Genomic DNA, 20,878 nt, shown 5'->3' on the forward strand with positions numbered 1-20,878 from the left:
TTTCTTCATGGCAATTTTTTTGATCCCCTAGGACATGTTGGTAGGAACCATTAGAAGATGTTGATGATTGATTCCAAAGAGGAGGTGAATCAATGATATATGAAAAAGTGTCATTAATTCTTGGGAAACTAAAGTCTTCTGTTCCCATTTTTTTGGTGGATAATTGATCAAACAATGTATGAATTATTGATTAATGAGATTGGAATATGATGTGTGAGTTTGTGGTAGGTTTGAAATGATCAATTGGAACAGTTTCTTGTTCTTTTGAGGAAAGGTTTTGGTTCAACTGCTGCACTAAGGTTACATACATGCACTTTCTTGTTCACAACTTAGGCATGAGTTTTTTGTTCTCTCTTTCAGGTTTCTCATTGTTGTTATCAAAACAGTAAGTTACAATTAATACCATAAATAAATCAAACTCAATTTTATTTTATTTTTAAAATTTAAAATAAATTTAGTTCTATAATTATTTCAAATTTTGTTTTTAGTCCATATGTTCATTTTTGTCCCTACTTACTATTACAAAATAAACTCTTTTAGTCGCTACCCATAGACTAAATCGTGCAATTTTATAATTTGTAGAGACTAAAAGTATAACTTCGGTCTTAGATATAAAAATAAAAATTAAGCCTACAAAAATGTATATATTTGATCTAAAATTCGGACTAAATATAACAACTTTTAATATAAAGAGTAAAAAAAAAAAAATTATTTATGTAGGGACTAAAATATGCATACAGGGACTGCTAAAAAGTCAGTGCACAAATTTTAACTTATTTAATAAAAAAATGTCGAAATTATTTGGTCGGACGCATTATCTACATAACTCATTTATTGTTGATTAAAGGATGATGAAAGATAACTCCATGTGTTTAATATGTGACGTAATGAGAGTAACATATACCTTCAACTTCAAGGGTAGCTAACTGTTGCTAATTGTGCCGGGTTCATAGGTGCAATTAATATAGTGATTGGTGTTGACTAATCGAGTCATGTTAGGGGATGTTATGTTACAATACAAATTAGTCCCAAACAATTTATTCAATCTACATTTGTTTGTGTTAGATATATACTGGTATATATATCGGGTCTATACTTCACATGGTCCTTTGTGACACGTTTCAATTTAATAGGGTAACAAACAAAGCTACTATACTTTCACACTGAAAAATATAAAGCTATATGTACTATAGTTTTAGGGACCAAAATTGCTTTAAGTGAGGAGGTTAATGTAGGGACAAACTAGACCAAGTAACCGTTGTAATTAAATTGCTAAGTTTAAGTTTAAGTTAATAAAAGAGGTTGTTGCTTCATTGCAACGGCATTCAACATTTATGTCTAAGGGAGCAAATTAGCTTTAACCATGTTCAACCAAATTAGAACATGTTGTTTGCATGACTGACCTAAGATGTAATTTGTTACACACAAAAATGCTGAATATTGAAGTAATAAAAAATTGTCAATATAGCATAGATTTTCATATGATGGAGCACTAGTTAAAAGAATAAAAAAAAGGTAACATCTATGTTTAAAGTTATTTCACATGATTGAACTGAAAATTTTTAAAAATTTGTTTTGGACTGGACTAAAATTAGCTCAACATCATATCCAATTGACCCGACATGGTGTGCCCCACCACGTCCACCTCAGCATAGCACGGTGGACCCTCTCTATCAGGATATGAACAAATTACTGCTCCCCCACCATCTAAGGGAAATATATTGGCAGTCTGTCTTATTGGGCCAAATAGATCCGGCCCATTAAGAGGACCTTTGGCCCAGCGCTGGGGGCTATATAAGCTCTCCTATACAGGAGAGCAAGGTAACTATTCACTCACTCACTTTCTCTCTCTTGTATCTCAGTACTCTCCTTCTCTCTCTAACTTTGGCATCGGAGTTGAGGATCATTCAACGGTCACATTTTTGTAACACTCGCTACCTAGGCGGCTAATAGCGTTCACACCCTAGATAGCTAAGGGGTATTTTGGTTATTATTAGGGGGCGCATGAGAAACAATGATACATCGAAAAGAAGAACTCTAATTTTGTTTACTATAGTTATAAAGTTTTGTGGTAAACCAAATAGAAAAAAAACACTGGACACATGATTCAACCTAGAAATTTCAAAACAGCCACACACAAAAATTCCAATTTTAAATTATGTCGAACAAATTTTTCTTTTTATTAACTTGTATCTAATTTATTGTCAAAACTGAAACTTTTTTATTGTCTATTCACAAATTTTAGATATATAAATAGCCAATCTATAAATTCAAGGAACATTGAGAGATTGGGATATGTGGGATGGGTATGAAATTGGATGAAGGAGGTTTTCCATTTTATTTCATTGACAGTCTTTTTCACAAATTTATCGACTTATATGGGCCGGTTGGTTCACAAATTGGATACTTTTTCAAATGGTCCATATTAGATGATAAAATATTCTCTTCCCCGCGTTTCTTTTTCCCCTTAAAATTTCATTCTTGCACTTGCGTAAAAACTTCAGAACGCATTTTTTTAAGGAAAAAAATTTCGTTAAAATTATTATTTGAATTAGGTAAACTCTGGAAAACACATTCTGAAATTTTTATGCAAGTTCAAAAATAGAATTTCAGAGGGGAAGAAAAGAAATGTGAAGGGAGAAGAGAATTTTTCTTAGATGATACCTCGTCTCCAATGACACAAATACATTGATATAAACAGATTTATATGTTGAGTGTTAATATACGTAGGAATTCAAAGAGTATTTAAAAAATTATTTACATTTACCTTCTAAAATAATAGTTGGACTCAAATTCAAAACTTTTGAGATCCAAAATCTATTTATTTGCCATTAGATATTTAGATTAAATCTTTAGAGTTGATTATAATAACTAATAAGATTAAGTGGTATATTATATTTTTTCATTAAAATTTATTTCAATTTCTAAAAAAGGGAGAAAAAAACCTTGGTACAACATCAACATTGGGCATTAAACAGAAGCTAGCACATAAGGCTAAAATGTTCCAATTTTTTCCATATTATATTGCTATTGCTAGTAATAGTAATAGTGATTGACTTGGTTAGTCAACGGACCATTTTCATGAACAATAATAATTATGGGTAGACTATGACATTGCAGAGTAAAGACTGGGCTCAAAAACACAACAAAACGTCTCTTTCCAAATCATTTTCTTCCTCGACGCGTTTTTCAAGTTGAATAAGTACTATTGTTTTGTTACTTATCCAATGGAAATTAAACCCTTCCTTTACAATTGCTAATATTTGTTTATGTTAAATAAAATTTAGATTAAGAAAACTAACCCAGGTTCAGTCTAATAAAAGAGATTAAATATAACGGTTGATTTAGTCGGTAATGATTTTATTCGTAGTATCTTAAAATTAGAATCTCGTTAGTATGTGCTAATATGAAAGTAATTTTGTAAGTTTCATCGAGTCTTTAAACTTTTTTTTATCATGATTAACTTCGACACTCAATTCACCTAAATTTTTATTAGCGAAAAAATGAAAAAGACTATTTTTTTTCTACAATATCTCTGTCAGTAAATTTTAGTGGTGTTGTTCTTTCTTCTTAGGTTAATGTTGAAACACGTTTTCCAAGTTTGAGTTAGGAAAGGGTTGCAGTTTCACACTATTTAGTGGCGTGTTCAGTCAGAGTATATGTTTCTAAGTCCAAGTCAAGTCCAACAACAATTAATTATATTTTGTACTCTAAGAAAATTAAGACACAAACCAGCTTTTTATGCAGTGAAAAACACTCCCAATACTTTTCTTCTTCTTTCCCTCATTTCCATCAAATTTCCTTCCACTAACCCAACACACAATCCCAAACTCCAACATATATTACATATACTCTCATCTCATTTCCACCTTTTTTATTCTCTTCACTTGTTCTTTCTTCTATACTAGTATTCTCTTCCACCTCAACAATACAATTAAAAATAGTGGACACAGAAGCAGACACAGCTACAAACATAACATTAAGTCATCAACATGAACATGTTCAGGTATGAATACACAACAACTTTCCTACTCTTGTTTTTGTTATGTCCTATGGTTTTGTCTTTACTGTCTCAAAACCAAACAAATACCATGATCAATCTCTATAATCTTCTTAATCACTCTGATTGGAATCCCAGCAAAAATTCTAATCCATGTTCATGGAAAGGTGTCACTTGTGACACTACCAATTCATCTGTCATCAATATTGTCCTACATGGTTCTGCTCTCTCTTCACAATCTCTTCCAGTTCTTTGCAAAATTGAAACTTTGCAACACCTTGATGTTTCTAATAACCATCTGAACTCTATCCCAGATGGGTTTCTTTCTGCATGTGGAAAAATTGAGAATTTAAAGCTTTTAAATTTCAGTGGAAATGTGTTAAGTGGTTTTTTGCCTACTTTTCATGGTTTTGGTAGATTGGAATCACTTGACATGTCTTTCAATCGTTTGAGTGGAACCATTGGTTTGCAGTTAGATGGATTGGTTAGTCTCAAGTTTCTTAATCTTGGTTACAATAACTTCAGTGGGAACCTTCCTACTAATTTGGGAAGGTCCATGGTTTTGGAGCAGCTTGTGCTTTCAAACAATAATTTTGAAGGAACTATCCCTGATCAAATTTTGAGCTACAAAAATTTGACTGTGATTGATTTTATGGCAAATAAGCTTTCAGGGTCTATTCCTTTAAATATTGGAAAGCTTTCCAAATTGGGAACTTTGAGTCTTTCCTCTAATAGACTAGGTGGCAAAATCCCAATGTCAGTTACGAACATCACAACACTAGAAAGATTTGCAGCTAATCAAAATTATTTTACTGGTGCTGTTCCTCCTGGAATTACAAAATTTCTCAGTTATTTGGATCTTAGTTATAATAATTTATCTGAGTCTATTCCAGAAGGTCTTTTATCTCCACCACAGATATTGTTTGTAGATTTGTCCTATAACAATTTAATAGGTCATGTGCCTGCAAATATTTCAACTAGTTTAGTCAGGTTGAGATTGGGGGGAAATTCTCTGACAGGAGAGGTTCCTTCAGGTATTTGCGAAGCCATTCGTGACAACCAATTGACATACATGGAACTGGACAACAATCAGTTGAAAGGTTTGATACCTCCGGGATTAGGTTCTTGTAAGAAATTGGCCTTGTTGAATTTGGCTGAGAATCAATTGACTGGTGCATTGCCACCGGAACTTGGTAATCTTAGCCATCTTCAAGTCTTGCAGCTTCAAACAAACAAGCTCAATAGTACTATCCCTATTCAAATTTCCCAACTTCAAAAGTTGTCTACCTTGAATTTGAGCTATAATTCTTTTGATGGACCAATTCCATCTGATATGCCAGTCAACCTTACATTCCTTGACTTGCAAGGGAACAATCTCAACGGGTCTATACCATCGTCCATTGGAAACTTGCGAAATCTTTTAGATGTCCAACTTGGAGAAAATCAGCTAAGCGGTGATATTCCTCAAATGCCTTCGAGTCTACAGATTGCATTGAATCTCAGTAGCAATCACTTTAGTGGAGTTATTCCTAGTAGTTTTGGTGATTTGGCTAGCCTAGAAATTTTGGATCTCTCAAATAACAACTTCTCCGGGCCAATTCCTCCGTCTCTAACTAAAATGTCAGCATTGACACAGTTGCAACTATCAAACAATAATCTATCAGGTTTCCTTCCATCATTTGCTCCATACGTTAATGTTGATATAGAAGGAAACAATGTCAAGAATAGAACTAATGTACCAGTTAACAATTCTCCAAGAAAGAAAGGGAATTCTGTTGTTGCCGCTGTTCTTATTGCAATTGCTGCTGCTATTTTTGTGGTTGGCATGGTCACCCTTCTGGTTGTATTGATCTCACGGCACTATTGCAAGGTTACCGATGAACGAGTACAGTCAAATGAAATTGAAAATCTTGACATTCCTCAGGTCATCCAGAGTAATTTGTCAACTCCAAATGGAATCCACAGATCAAACATTGATCTCTCCAAAGCCATGGAAGCTGTTGCCGAACCATCAAACGTAACTCTAAAAACCAAGTTTTCGACTTACTATAAGGCTGTTATGCCATCTGGATCAATCTATTTTGCCAAGAAGCTGAACTGGTGTGACAAGATATTTCCGGTGAGTAGTGTGGATAAATTTGGGAAAGAGTTGGATGCATTGGCAAAGTTGAACAATTCAAATGTGATGATTCCTCTAGGCTATATCGTGTCCACTAACAATGCTTATGTATTATACGAATTTGTGTCGAACGGCTCTCTCTTCGATGTGCTTCACGGGAGCATGGAAAACTCTTTAGATTGGGCTAGCAGATATAGTATAGCTGTTGGTGTGGCTCAAGGTCTCTCTTTTCTGCATGGATTTGCATCTGGTCCAATACTTCTCCTTGATTTATCAAGTAAAAGTATTATGCTGAAATCACTCAAGGAACCTCTAGTCGGCGATATTGAACACTACAAGGTGATTGATCCTTCAAAGAGTACCGGGAGTTTTTCTGCAGTTGCTGGTTCTGTTGGCTACATTCCTCCAGGTTAGAAACTCTTTCACTGTCTTTCCAATTAACATTTCTTTAAATCTAGGATAGCTAATGAAAACAACTTAAAGATTATATGAAAACAATTTGAATTTTGTTTTATCTTTTGTCATAGAATTATGCATACATGACATAGACACATATATGATAAGTGTTTATGCTATAAGAGATTAATTAATTCGTTTATCCAAACATGGCCTAATAAAACTAATACATGGGTAAATGTCCTGGAAATCGCTAAAATTTGCATTTCGAATGTACAATAAGCTAATATAAATGCACATTTGTGTATGAAGATCTTAATTGTTTTTGTTTGTTGATTTGGCAGAGTATGCATACACAATGAGAGTAACAGTGGCAGGAAATGTGTATAGCTTTGGTGTAATTCTACTGGAATTGCTAACAGGCAAATCTGCAGTGACCGAGGGAACTGAATTGGTGAAGTTGGTTTTGCGTAATTCAAGAAATCAAGATCACATTCTTGATCCTAATGTTAGTAGAACATCACAGGCTGTTAGAAACCAAATGCTAGCAATTCTGGAGATCGCTCTTGTTTGTGTTAGCACATCCCCTGATGCAAGACCAAAGATGAAAACTGTGTTAAGAATGTTGCTGAATGCCAGATAGAATCATACTCTCAAGGGGTGAATTAAGTCTTCATAGAGTTTGCTTTAGGTGGTGTATTGAATATATACAAAAAGATAGAATATCAAATAGAACGAATTTTGCTTGTTCCTTTTATGGTGCTGTATAAATTAAGTTTTTCTTGCTATTCACAGTATTGCAGTTGTGTAAAGTGAATCAGTTTGCTATTAGATATTTAGCTCATATAGTCATATATGTAATATTTTTAAAATCCCTTGAATGTAATTTTTGGACACTTTTTGCAGCAGAACTGTCTGATTTTGAAAATGTGCTAATTAGAAGTGAAGTTATATATGAACATATCTTCAAACTTGTGTATCTCAAACTCAAAAACCTAGTCCTTTGCTCATAAATTTTGTGACCAAATAATACAATGTTCATGCCACTTGAGCTAAGCTCACGGGACAATATGCTTTAATTATTTATTAAAATGGTAATGCTAATTATTTTACAACTGCCTTCGATGGAATTTAAATTCCATCTCGGAAAGTTACAAAATCAAGTTTTATCACCTCACAAAATGAGACTGATTGAGTACCTCTAAATTTGGTGGAACCAGTTTTTTTTTATTACAAGTCATTGCCATTGATACAAAATGCCAAAACAATCACACTTAAGCAATAATATCTTCATCACAATACCATATTTTTGTTTCATAACATAATCATTGCTCAATCTCCCATGTTTCAATTTTCTAGTCAGAAATCTAAAACAAGTTTCATGATCTCACATAAATAAATAATGGACATTATTTAGACAATAATAACCAATAAAAAAACAAATCTATAATCAGATAGTGCTAATGAAAAATGGAAATGGTGTATTTGACTCAATCTCATTTAACAAACTAGAACTCAATTTTCCTATTCAAAACTCTACTCCTGCCTGACCTTTGCACAATCCTGAGTGGATAGGGTGATTTGGCTTCCCAGTTTGTGCTTCTCGACGATTAATAATCCGTAATCCACGACGAGAGGGATAACAAGTTCCTTTTCCTTTGTTGCAGCATTAGAATACAGAAAAATGACACTAGAAAGTAAGATCTTTAGGGTCCTCAATAATCTGTGACAGGGTTTGCAAGAATAGGGCTAGATCAGAACCGTAGATTACTCGATGATCGGCCGTAACATTGACCTGCAAATTTGCATTTCTTCAGTTACAAAAGAGCAGAAGTCTGGATATATAGATATATGATTCTAATAAATAAGTCCTACTCCAACATATATAAACGTCTAAATATACATACCTGCATTTGGTTCTTCGTGCCAATGCGACCATCCTTGGTAGCCACAACAGTTGGCTGTGATGTTCCAACTGCCATAATTGCTCCCTACAAAAATAAATCCACAGAACGATCACATTCATGTTGCCCGTCAATGTTCAATTTGAACTATTGGCCAAACTCTTCCACAATTTGAACACAAATAAGATTACTCACGGTTCCAGGAGGCAGAATAGCATCAAAGCGATCAACGCCAAACATTCCCAGGTTGGAAAGTGTGAAAGTACCTGAAGAAACAAAAGAAATCAGGGAGGAGTTGGCAAATTGGAAAATTCATAGCGAGAATACAAGTCCCAATAAACATAGATATAAAATCACTGTACCTGTGGTGTATTCATTAGGCTGCAGCTGCTTAGCCCGGGCCTTATCTACCAACTCCTTCCACTTTCTTGACAATGAATAGACATCAACCTAGAATATACATAAAAAGAAAAACTTTTTAACAATTGAGCACCATTTTACGTTTGATTAGAAGCAGTTCAAAATAGAGTATCAAACACCTTATCAGCATCCTGAAGCACTGGTGTAATGAGTCCGCCATCTATAGCCACAGCAACTGCAATGTTGATGCTGCTATTGTATGTAAAGCTTTTACCATCCCTACAACTAGAGTTTATAACAGGGTGTTTAGCTAGTGCGAGTGCTGTAGCCTTGGCAAGCAATGCTGTCATAGTAACTCCCTTTGACTTGATCTGATAGTTTGTAAAATAGAACAAAATGAATAAACATATACATAAACAGTTTGAACATAGAATGATTTGAAAAACTGTAGACACCAAACTATCATAAACCGTCAGCAGTATGTTAAAACAACTTCATGAAGAACATAGAATCAATCATACATGGCTTAAATTTTTCCTTTTACTTAGCTCAACAATTCATCAACGACACTTGTTAACATTTGCTGATAGTTTCTTTGCCAGCAATTTTTTTTTTGGTTTTAGAACCCATAGTCATTAGGGTTGTTGGCATGCCAGTGAGTCCCCACAACTTTGCCCCTTTGAACCGGCTATGGATCTAATCTCCGGTTCAACTTACTAAGCAGGATTTTATACCTTGGTTATCAGCCTCCGATGTGGGTGACTCCACTAGGATTCAAACCCAAGTTCCTGAAGAACTCCTCCTTGTGGGGCAAGTTACATTCACTCAACGAACATCACATTGGTTGCCAGCATTTTAATTGCTAATCCTTTTTGTGTTCTATGAAGATCTTAAATCCTAACTAAACTATCCATTTATCATAAATCACATCAAGTGGTGAATTCCTTAATTGGATATATAATGTCGAAAAAGCCAAGCATAATCATTATGAGTGATATAATGAAATAAATACCTAAACCACTTAACCACATATAGTCTAATTACTGCAGAAAACAAAAACAAACAAAAAAAGAGACAAAAAAAAAATGACCTTCTTGTAGAGAGCATCAAGTGCATCAGTAGTAATAGTATAACCAACTCTAAAAGTAGGAACAGCCAAACTCTCCACCATATTCCTACTCACAGCATTCTGCATTGTAGTAAACGGCACCACACTTCCCAATTCAGCCACAGTCTTCACCGGCTCAGCCGCCGCCTCCACAACACTCCCAGAAGAACCCCCTGTAGCTGCAAAAGCCTCAACATCTTTAGCCACAATCCTCCCCAAAGGTCCAGTCCCAACAATTTGACCCAACTCCACCTTCAATTCCTTAGCCAATTTCTTAGCATAAGGAGACGCTATCACTCTCTTCCCTCCCTCAGAAGCCGGATGTTTAGACACAACCGAAACAGCCGCTGCAACAACATTCTCCGCAGCTTTCTTTGGTTGAGATGATTCTACCGGAATTGCAGGTGCCGGTGCAGGTGCAGGAGTAGAAGAAGAAGAAGAAGATGAAGAAGAAGAAGAGAGGGCTTTGGATTTGGCTAATTCAATATCTTCTTCATTTTCAGCGAGAAAAGCGATGGGAGATCCAACGGCAGCAACACCACCTTCTTCAACAACAATAGCGGCGAGGATACCGTCGTAGAAAGTTTCAACATCCATATCAGCTTTATCGGATTCAACAACAACGACGCTATCTCCTTTAGAGAGTTTATCGCCTTCGGATTTAATCCATGAGACGATTTTACCCTCAGTCATTGTAGAGCTGAGTGCAGGCATGAAAATCTCACGGATCTTGGCTCGAACGATGAGGTTGTTTGTTGTGGTACGGCGGAGTGAAGTTGATTTGAGGCGGAGGACGGTGGTGGAAGAGAGAAACGGAGTTTGAAGAAGCTGAGACATTGTTGAAAGTGAAATTTGGAAAATGAATGAGTTTGGATTTTGGAATGTGAATGTGAATGTGTTGTTTGTTTTTGTTAAGTGAAATAGAAAAAGTGTTTCCTCGTGTTCATCGAAATATGGCGGAGGTTTCAACTACTTGTGTCACTGAATCTAACGTCACTTACAACACAACACAAACAACTGTGATGTGATTTACTAAGGTTTAGTTTAGTGTGTTTTTCTTTTTTTTTTGAAGGAAGGTTTAGTTTTGGTGTTTGTTGGTTAATGGTTGGTTTCGTTTTTATTTCTTCCTAACAACTTTCACGGCCCATACCCGTGCAAACAAATGCTTCTTTCATCATCTACTTCTTGTATAGTATTAGCTACGAAGCACGGACTCCGATACGGACATCGCGATATCGTTAATGTAAAAAATACAGACCGCTACATATTTATAAAACATATAAATTGATAATCAAAATATATACATGTTAATCTAATTTGAGCAAGTTATTTCTTAAAAAAAGTTTTAAAACAATATATTATTGTAAATGTAATGTCTTCAATCCCTCATTGATCAATATTATTGTTTCGACACATCTTTAACTCTTGTAGATATGTCTGATATGTGTCTAAGGAGAGTATATGCAAAGAAAAAATATATTTTTTTGGGACACTTCTCCGACACATGTCGTACGAATGTCTTACAGGTGTCGGACACCGGTCAAAGTAAAGGAAAAATTGACTTTTTTCCGACACCGATATGAGTTATCCGACACATGTCGGAAGAGTGTCGTACGAGTGTCGGACACCGACACGTGTCGGACACCGCGACACGCCTAATCATAGAGGTGTCCGTGCTTCATAGAGTATTAGTATTATTTTTATGAGTTTAATGGAGATCCATTGACAGTGTAAAATAATTTTACACGATCATCCAATAAAAAATCATCAATCTTTCATGTCATATGAAGAAAGTGAGGTAAAGTGTGATGAATAAAAATAGGGATTTTGTGTTGTAAAGAACAAAATGATTGTTAAAGTGTGTTTAGAATTTAGATGCAGTGACTAAAATTCTAGAGAAATTACAACTTTGGACAATTTTAATATTTTGAATGAATTTGGTCAAAAGAAAAATATTTCAATTGAATTATCTCAATTTTCTTTCCCTTTCTATAAATTTTGGATTAAATTTGAAATTTCAAATAGTTTTTTTTGAGAAGCTGATTTCAAATGATAGTTGTCAAGCTGATTTGCAAAATATGATAAACGGGCCAATATGCAATATTTAAAATGTAGAGAATAATATGCAAAAAATAAAAAAAAAACTTGAAAAATAAATAGAGAATAATGTGAAATTCAATTCAATTATTTGGTGAGCTACCAAACTATGATAAGTCAGCCATGCTTCTCTGTCTTATCACAACTTCTAATAGATGGGGTTGGGGGTCTAGAAATCGGATTCATCCTCCCATGTAGATTTTTTTATTCTTCTTATAGAGCATATTACAAAGTAGATTTTATCATTTCAATTTTTCAAATGCAAAAGTCTAAATTATTTACTTTTAAGAAGTCTAAATTTTTTACCACTTTCATTAATGGTGGTTGTCAATCTCACGTAGCTCTAGCTAAATTGCAATAAGGGAATCAAATATCATAGCTAAATTAATTAAGATGACGTCGTTTAAAGTCAATAAAAAAGTGTTTGATTGAGAAGAAGCTTTAGCAATAGCTAAGGATCTAAGAACAACGTTTGACTTTGGTAAAACTCTTGGATGAAAATTAAAATTTGTAGCATTAAAATTTAAGTAGTAGATTATAGAGAGGAATTGAGCACCTCTTGGATGAACGATTTAGTTTTGGATTTGGATAAGTCAGAGTAGAAAGCTTTAACAATCTCTTGCTCCTTTTTTTTCGGTTAACTCCAAGAGTGCTTTCAATTGAGAAACTCTTCATTCGTAGCTTCGAGTTTTACCAGAGTCAAACGTTGTTCTTAGATCCTTAACTGTTGCTAAAACTTCTTCTGAATCAAACACTTTCTTGTTGACTTTAGATGATGCCATCTTAATTAATTTAGCTATGATATGATATTTGATTTCATGAAAACTTTAGTACTCCATCCGTCCCAATTTGATTGACACAGTTGACTGTTTCACGCATGCCGATGCATAACTTCAATCAAATTGGGACGGAGAGAGTATATGTTTGGAATAATGTCTTATTTGGGAGTTTGAGAGTGATAAGTCTAATCAAACTGCAAGTAGATGGAAAAAATTGGTGGTAGAATGTGGAGCACATAAGATGGATTATTCTCTTTCAACCAATTTTTTTTCGTAGGCACTAGTTATAAATCAAACTCTAACTATATGCTTAGGATCAAGACTTTTACCGCTTGAATCAATTCATTGTTGGTTGTTGGGATGTGTATATATGATGATGAAAGTCGGGTTATGCTTGCCAAAATTATGTGGACGTCACCAATATGCAAAGTTGAATTACGTGAAACATTAGCAGTATTTAATGCTCTTAATTGGGTCCATAAGTTGCAACTTAAAAATGTGGATTTTGTTTTTCATTCGAAAGAAGTTGTTGATTATTTTCATAAGAGAAAATGATGTTATTGAGTTTGAAAATATTTTAACGGCTTATAAACATATTTTCATCAATGCACCAACACATTAAGTAATAAGGGAGTACAATGCCCTTTAACGTGTATTTGTCGTGAACATGATAATATTCGGTGTTGGCAAAAAACAAATTTGTTGTTGTTACAACCCTCGGCAACATGCTCACACCAAGTTAACAATCAATATGTGGAACTCCTCATCTCAACACATACAATACAATGGTGCCCAGCCCACCACCTCATGGCTTGTTAAATGCAAAGTTGATGTTGCCATATGTCAATAACAACAAAGCTTAGGCATTGGAATGTGTGTGAGATGATTAAGGAAGGTTTGTTATGGCAAGGACAAATCGGCGGCACGGGTACTCCAAGCAGCGAATGTGAAGCTTGGAACTTGCTTAATGCTCTTCATTGGGTCATTGTTGTTGGCCTTCGACAAGTCAATTTTAAACTTGATTGTAAACAAGTTGTAGATGATGTGCTCCATTGCAAAATTATTATGTTGGAATATGGTTCTATTATTCATGATTGTAGAACTATTCTATCTAGTTGCAACAATTTTCAGGTTGTTTTTACTGGGTGACAAGCTAATGATAACGCTCGCTTCCTAGTTCCTAGCAAGGGCGTGTATCTTTTATACTCCCCGCAATGATTTTCATCACCCCCTAATTGTATATTGAGCTCCTTACATAATAATGAGTTAACTTAAAAAAATAATCAATACACCGACCTATATTATCCATTTGATTATGAATGAAATGCTATAAATATTTTTAAAAAATAAATAAAAAAGAGACACTTTTTATGAGACGAATAGTTATGGGAAATCGTCATTCTTCTAACCCGTTGATTAGCCATGTAATCCATCCAATGGTTGTAACCCACGGATTCACCATTCAACCGTTTTATCACAGTTGCATATGGAGGTAGCAACTGACACAAACACACCTTGCTGGATAACCCCTGTCTAAATTAGGAACAACATCCTAAGAAGAATCGAAGATGAAGATAGGTGGTTCCACCTTCACTCACTTCTCTTACTCTTCTCCTTCTCTTTCATCTCTCTTTCTCCCATCCAAATCCACCTTTCAACCTCTTCCCTCTACCCTTATCTCCAATCCTTTCCCTTCCAAACTTGCCACTTCATCACCATGCTCTCTTAAGTAATTACTTTTCTTTACTCTCTTACTTCTTTATCACCATTTTTATCACTTGCTTGAGTAAAAGATTGAAGCTTTAGTATCATGTTTTCATGGGGTGCTTCGTTTTCAACTTTGTTAGTCATTAATAATGTTGTTTAGTAACTGGGTCATCGTTTGTTAAGTTAATTTTCCTTTTTCAAGTTTCATATGCTTGTGGGTTGTTTTGAAATTTGAATTGAATAGTGGTTTGTGTTGGAATGTTTAGGAAAAAGAATTATTGAATTTATAGTTTTTTACATATTCTTTTTTTGGTTAATGTTTTTTACATATTAAAGACTTGTAGTTTTGTGACACTCTTAGAGGGTTTGTTTGTTTTTTTAGTTGCTTACTATGATGCATGATTGATTGTTAATTTGAAAAACTGATTACAGAAAGATTAAAGGCTTGGGGATTCAGCAAACAGGATCCACTCCACATGGAGATAACAACCTTGATGCAGTCAAGAGTAGGATTGTGCTCCAGGTTGTTTTGATTTCATGTCTTTTATTACAGCATAATTAAGCGTCTTTTTCTTAATAATCATTGATTTCTCTTATACTTTCCTGACAAAATCAACTCAATTGGTTTTGCATAAGGCATGTTTGGATTGACGCCAAATTTCGCATAATCACGAAACTCACTGTGATTCCAAAGATGCGTTTTATTCCTAATATCGTTATTAGTTTTGTCTTGAACATGAAGTATTCTCATTTCATGCTTTATGTTCATTCACAACCTTAATTTCTAGTCACTAACTTTTTATTTTTGCTTTAATCATGGACGAAGACAGATGTTTCAAAGGGCAATGCCAATGGAACCCCTTATAACCATTTTCACAAAACAATCCGAGAGTAATTCCTTGTTCTCATTTTTTTCAATTTTCTTATAATATTTTTTTGCATACCATGAGTGTTGCCTTTAGTTTATGAATGTTGTAAGGATAAGAAGTCTATGATTTTCTTGATATCAAGTTTTCCTGCATGCTGTTGCCTGTTAGTTTTATTTTGATAACCCTATGAAACATTGTATTGATAGAATGATCATGAAATACTACACTATTGATTATCATGCCAAGATTAAAAAAATATAAAGAAAAAACAATCACGAGGTTTGTAGGGATGACTACTGGTTAGATTATCATGCCATTCGTTTGTTTACTTCTCCCTAAGTTCTTCCTAGCTTAATCACATAGTGACTAGATGTAGACTATGCGCAAGCAAATGATTAAAACTAATTATTCCTTTGTTTTTGTTAAGAGAACATACTATAATATTGCTAAAACAATTTTAAGATCATGAGCAAGGTATATTTTGTGCCCTTTTAATAATCAAAAATCATCAAGTAGATGTTTTGTGCAATCTTTCAGGAGTCTATAATAAGCTCTTTTGTATTGAAACCTGAGAGGAATGGGTAATATAATCAATTTAGAATAATGTAAAATGCATTTACTATTGATATCAGACAGCTTTAGGAAGCAAATAAAATTGTAATGCTCCATTAGGCGTGGTTGTTTTATTGTTTTTGATATTCAAATTGTTAATAGGGTAAAATAAATGAAAATACCGTGTGCCTTTTTTAATTCTATGCACTGTGCTAAACTTGGTTCTGACATTTGGGCAAAAGCCAGCAAATTCTGAAACTTCAGAATTGTTTTCGAATTACAATAATCACTCGAGTCATCACCTTTTTTAATCTTCTCTCTTTGGATTCTCAGTGAGTGGCTTCACATTGGAAAATCTTCAAGATTGGAGAAAGTCGTCCAAATGGGTTTTGGCATTCTTTTTTGGACAAAGTATATCAGTTATTTCTCCTGATGTTTCATACGCAAGTGACTCAGTGAAGATAAATGAGATGTATCAGGTTGGGGAACTGTTTGACTTAGGAATCCAACTAATATATTTGCTACTTTTGTTGGGTTTGCTTGGGGCTGGAACTTACTATGTGATTCGCCAAGTTCTTGTCCGCAGAGAACTTGACCTTTCTGCCAAAGAGTTGCAGGTAAGAACCTATGCTTCTTCCTTTTAGTCATTTATACTCTTGAACACCTTAAGGGTCTGTTTGGTTCAAATAGAGGGGAGGGGAGGGGAGGGTTTTTAATAGAGGGGAGGGAAGGGGAGGGGAAGGGAGGTAATGAATTTTATTTATTATGTGTTTGGTTCAAAAGGGGGAAGGGGAGGGGAGGGAAGACATTTAAACTAAATTTGTGTTTGGTTCACGAGAGGAGGGGAGGGATTTTATAATTAATTTACAAATATATCCTTATAATAAATTGTACTGTTAAAAAATATAGGTACATTATTGTGTGTATTAATGTGTGCATTATTAAAAAAATAATAAGAATTATATGTAACAAAAGTTTCGTGTAAAAAAAGGAATTGTATTGTATTGTAAAAGAATAAAGTTAAAACACAATAACAGAATACATAACTTGTTCTAAAATAATAACAAATTGAAATACAAAATAGCAATGTAATAGATTTAAAATTAGGATTTGGAAAAGAAAAAAAAAGGATGATTAGGATTGACGAAGAGATTATAAAAAATAAAAAAATTGGCAAATTGATACTGTGATTGATGATGATCATGAGGATAATTTTGGAATTAAAATGAATAAATGAGGATAATTATGACATTTTAATTAAGTATTAAATTAGCTTACCTCCCCTCCCCTCCAAATCCCTCCAATTTGGGGGGAAGCAAAAAGTGGGTTTAGGAGGGATTTTGCTCCCCTCCTCTCCCCTCATAAATATTGAACCAAACACATAAAATTTAAAATATTACCTCACCTCCCCTCCCCTCCCCTCCAAAACCCCCGAACCAAACACACCAAGGAGATTAAACCCTGAATTTTACATGTTCATTATATGATTCTGTTTTTCTCCGGTTTAGTACCATGACATATAATATATTATTGTTAGAACAACAGCCCTAGTTCAAAGGAAACATATAAAAATGCAAATAGAGAACACACGGTGATCACGGAGTTCGGCCAATTGTGCTATGTCTCCGACTATTATTCAAACTTAGGGTTTGTATAGTACAACTTGTGTTTAAATACTACAGTCCAGTTTACAACTTGTGTTTAAATATTCTCCCCGCTCGAACGACCATCCCATTTATCATGAAACTATGAGTCATACCCGGAATTATATTATACACAAGCTGCTTGGAGTAAGCTATTTTATGATTGGTTTTTCGTTCTCATTTTCTTCCATTTTCTCAGGAACAAGTCAGAAGTGGTGATGCAAATGCCACTGAGCTGTTTGAACTTGGTGCAGTGATGCTACGGAGGAAATTTTACCCAGCGGCTACCAAGTTCTTAATTCAAGCAATTGAGAAATGGGATGGAGATGATCAGGATCTTGCCCAGGTATATACGACTTGGTTGGTTGCTAAGAAATTGAATTGTATATGCTTAATTTGGAACGGATCTGGATTCCCTGTTGTGGGATACACACACGTTTTCACACAGTAAACGATCTCGATAAGTACACAATAACAGCACTAGTTTTAAACAATCTTGATCGTTAATTTAAGATCAGATGGTTGAGATCGAAAGATGCGTGACACAATTACTGTACCAAATCCAAATCTAGTGTCCTGATATGACTTGTTAGTTCTTAACCAACTACTTTGATAATGATCACCTGCAATCCATCAATATAGGTTCACAATGCTCTTGGTGTCAGCTATGTTCGTGATGGGAAGCTTGAAAAAGGAATTGCTCAGTTTGAGACAGCTGTGAAGATTCAACCAGGCTATGTCACGGCATGGAACAATCTCGGTGATGCTTATGATAGTAAAAAAGAATATGTGTCTGCTCTAAAGGCATTTGAAGAAGTCCTTCTATTTGATCCTAACAACAAGATTGCGCGGCCCAGAAGAGATGCTTTGAAGGAACTTGTTGGAATGTCCCAAGGAGTTACTGTCAAATATAGAGAAAAGAAATGATTGCCATTCTACCAACTCACACTATAAATATTTCATACTTCATAGTACAGTTTTCAATCAATATCTTGTTTATTATATTTTAAGGAATTTTGGCTCTAGTAATGTATTCGAGGTAGAATTTTGTTTCTTCTTATTTTGGTAGAAATGATGATAACAATGTCCGAACTCATCCTAATGTCAATTACTTATTTCTAATGGTGCAGTCGAGGTTTAGTATTGTTGGAAATGGTTGAGAAAGACGGTGTATTCACATGTGAGAATTCCTCGTTTTCTTTCTTATATAACCGTTCGCTTTCATGCATTGTAAAATGATTTTTTCGCAAACTTGCCATTTATTTCTTCAGTCACGTTGTGGATGTGTGCCCACTCTTTGTCCTTAGTAAAACATTGTTATACTTATTGATCAAAACAATGGAGAAAAGAAGTTATAGTGAGTGTTGCTGGTTCTTTTTATTGTTGAAATTTCACCATGGGTTTGTAAATGGAGCTACTGATTTAGTTGTGAAATTTTCATGTTCATTTATAATGGAAGAAGCATAAGCATATCTAATTCAGCTCATATAAAAGAGAAAATAAATGATCTCAACCATGATTTATAAAATAACTTTTAATTTGATTTTCTAACATGGGTGACAATAGCACTTAGATAGCTGCTGAATGGATCACATGGAGTTTGTCTTTCAGGGGAATTGGACAATGTGGCCCAAATGTTTTTTAATCGGGTGAGAGCCTAGTCCTTGGAAAATTTCTCAATGCACCCACCCACTTTCTCCCCCACTCCCCAAAAAATTCGGAAAACGTTTTCCGAATTTTTTATATTGTAAATTTTACACTAAAAAACAGTTCGGAACGTATTTTCCGAATTTTTTTAGGTGCGCTAGGGAGTGGGGGAGAAATGTTGAGGTCCGTTGAGAAATTTTCTAGTACTTGGACCTTGTTAGATTCTCTGAAAGTGGGAAAAGTCCCTTATCGGATTGTGTTACTGCCATTGTTGTCGAATCTGCACAATGTTTTTCATGTATCTCAGTTGAGGAGATATATTCCAGATCCAACCCATGTGATAGAAGCAAATGATATTCAAGTAAGAGAGAATTTGAATGTTTAAATTGAAGATTGGGAAATGAAACATACGAGGAACAAAGAGATTGTATCTTTAAAAGTGATTTGGGGAGGACTGCCCGGTGAGAATGCAATGTGAGAGTTGGAGAGTCAGATGAGAAAGTCATATCCAGAGTTGTTTTAGGTAATTTTTTAGGGCAAAAATTCTTTTAAGGACAATAAAGTTGTAACGACCTAGATTTATTTATTAGTACTTATTTATTTTATTTGTAGTTTAATTTGATTAATTGACTATGTGTTAATTTATCGATTAATGTGTTTTGGGTAAAATATTTAATTAGAAATAGAATGATGTTAATTGTGGGCTTTATGAAGTATTTGGCTTAGAACTTATGAGAGGAGAGTTAAGTGGTAAGATAAAATAAAATGTTAAGATAGAAAGAGGTAAAAAGAGAAAGAAGAAAAAGGGTTTTAGAAGAGAAGAAAAAGCAAAGAAGAGAAGATCAAGGTAGTAGATTGAGAGGTAAAAATTAAAACTTGATGATTCTATTATGTTTATTAAACTTGTATCTTTTCAAAAGTACGAATTTTTTGAAAAGATAAATTGTTGATTAGTAGTATTTTACAAAATTGTTCTTCATTAATGACATGAAGAAAACAAATTGAAAAATAGAAAGAAAAGACCTAATAAATAGGTAAAGATGTAGTAAATGTGTATGGAGGGAGTAGCTAGGAATGTTTTTTTTTTTGAAAATTTATAGTAAATAATTTGAGAAAGTTGCAACTTGAGCATGCATTGACAACGTTTGATTTTCCGAGAAAATGACTACATTAAACTATATACACATAAATGCCGCCACCGTATTCAATTTTTGAATTTTTCTGTGCCTTTTCGTCTCGCTTCTGCCCGAAATGACTCGTCCGGCAAGCATCGTACTTGCGAACTTCTTCTTCTTCTTCAACATGACTTTGATACGAGGTACTCTTTGCTTTTCCTCTTTTTTTTTTTTTTTTTTTTTGAAAATAAATAAAATATTCATCATACTGAAGAATCCATCCTCTTCCTCTCTCAGGTTCCTCTCTCCTTCTGCATCAGGATCTGAATCTTAAGAAATGATTTTTATTTTTCTGACATTTTGCAGTTCAAAAAAGAAAAACTTTTCATTTTATAATTTTATTTTTAGTTAAGTTTCTTTTTTTGTCAAAATTGGAAAATGTAATTTGAGGTTGTTAATTAAAATTAATGATTTCGTTGATTTTTTAATCATGAAATTGACCTTCGTTTTGTGATTATTTGTCATGCTCAGTAGCATACTTAATGTTGAAATTTTATGTTGTTAGTGTGTAACTCTGCTGTA

At 34.2% G+C, this 20,878-nt stretch overlaps 3 protein-coding genes across 3 annotated transcripts; 2 read left to right on the plus strand and 1 right to left on the minus strand.

The window, feature by feature from the left end:
* The first annotated feature begins 3,769 nt into the window (after positions 1-3,769).
* On the plus strand, positions 3,770-7,423 carry LOC123918789 (leucine-rich repeat receptor-like tyrosine-protein kinase PXC3). Its single transcript, XM_045970941.1, has 2 exons — positions 3,770-6,528; positions 6,860-7,423. Exons 1-2 carry the CDS (start codon positions 3,993-3,995, stop codon positions 7,156-7,158), a joined length of 2,835 nt encoding a protein of 944 aa, XP_045826897.1. The 5' UTR covers positions 3,770-3,992; the 3' UTR covers positions 7,159-7,423.
* Positions 7,424-7,787: 364 nt separating this feature from the next.
* LOC123918800 (dihydrolipoyllysine-residue acetyltransferase component 5 of pyruvate dehydrogenase complex, chloroplastic) lies at positions 7,788-11,047 on the minus strand. Its single transcript, XM_045970947.1, has 6 exons — positions 9,870-11,047; positions 8,959-9,150; positions 8,782-8,869; positions 8,615-8,685; positions 8,423-8,506; positions 7,788-8,310 (listed from the first exon to the last, which is right to left on the minus strand). The coding sequence occupies exons 1-6, from the start codon at positions 10,722-10,724 to the stop codon at positions 8,206-8,208; spliced, it is 1,395 nt and encodes a 464-aa protein (XP_045826903.1). The 5' UTR covers positions 10,725-11,047; the 3' UTR covers positions 7,788-8,205.
* Positions 11,048-14,125: 3,078 nt separating this feature from the next.
* Positions 14,126-18,630, plus strand: LOC123918805 (tetratricopeptide repeat domain-containing protein PYG7, chloroplastic). Its single transcript, XM_045970959.1, has 6 exons — positions 14,126-14,492; positions 14,903-14,993; positions 15,301-15,361; positions 16,225-16,508; positions 17,734-17,880; positions 18,177-18,630. The coding sequence occupies exons 1-6, from the start codon at positions 14,332-14,334 to the stop codon at positions 18,459-18,461; spliced, it is 1,029 nt and encodes a 342-aa protein (XP_045826915.1). The 5' UTR covers positions 14,126-14,331; the 3' UTR covers positions 18,462-18,630.
* The last annotated feature ends 2,248 nt before the right edge of the window (positions 18,631-20,878 follow it).

This window comes from Trifolium pratense, linkage group LG1, assembly GCF_020283565.1.
Source record: "Trifolium pratense cultivar HEN17-A07 linkage group LG1, ARS_RC_1.1, whole genome shotgun sequence".
NCBI lineage: Eukaryota > Viridiplantae > Streptophyta > Magnoliopsida > Fabales > Fabaceae > Trifolium > Trifolium pratense.

Excerpts from the sequence above, each read along its gene's own strand:
- LOC123918789 (XM_045970941.1), top strand. The coding sequence starts at position 3,993 with ATGAACATGTTCAGGTATGAATACACAACAACTTTCCTACTCTTGTTT. Across the intron at positions 6,529-6,859 it reads TGTTGGCTACATTCCTCCAG|AGTATGCATACACAATGAGA; the intron begins GTTAGAAACTCT and ends TTGATTTGGCAG.
- LOC123918800 (XM_045970947.1), bottom strand. The coding sequence starts at position 10,724 with ATGTCTCAGCTTCTTCAAACTCCGTTTCTCTCTTCCACCACCGTCCTC. Across the intron at positions 8,686-8,781 it reads GCCTAATGAATACACCACAG|GTACTTTCACACTTTCCAAC; the intron begins GTACAGTGATTT and ends TTGTTTCTTCAG. Across the intron at positions 8,311-8,422 it reads GCACGAAGAACCAAATGCAG|GTCAATGTTACGGCCGATCA; the intron begins GTATGTATATTT and ends GCAAATTTGCAG.
- LOC123918805 (XM_045970959.1), top strand. The coding sequence starts at position 14,332 with ATGAAGATAGGTGGTTCCACCTTCACTCACTTCTCTTACTCTTCTCCT. Across the intron at positions 15,362-16,224 it reads TTTCACAAAACAATCCGAGA|TGAGTGGCTTCACATTGGAA; the intron begins GTAATTCCTTGT and ends TTGGATTCTCAG. Across the intron at positions 16,509-17,733 it reads TTTCTGCCAAAGAGTTGCAG|GAACAAGTCAGAAGTGGTGA; the intron begins GTAAGAACCTAT and ends CCATTTTCTCAG.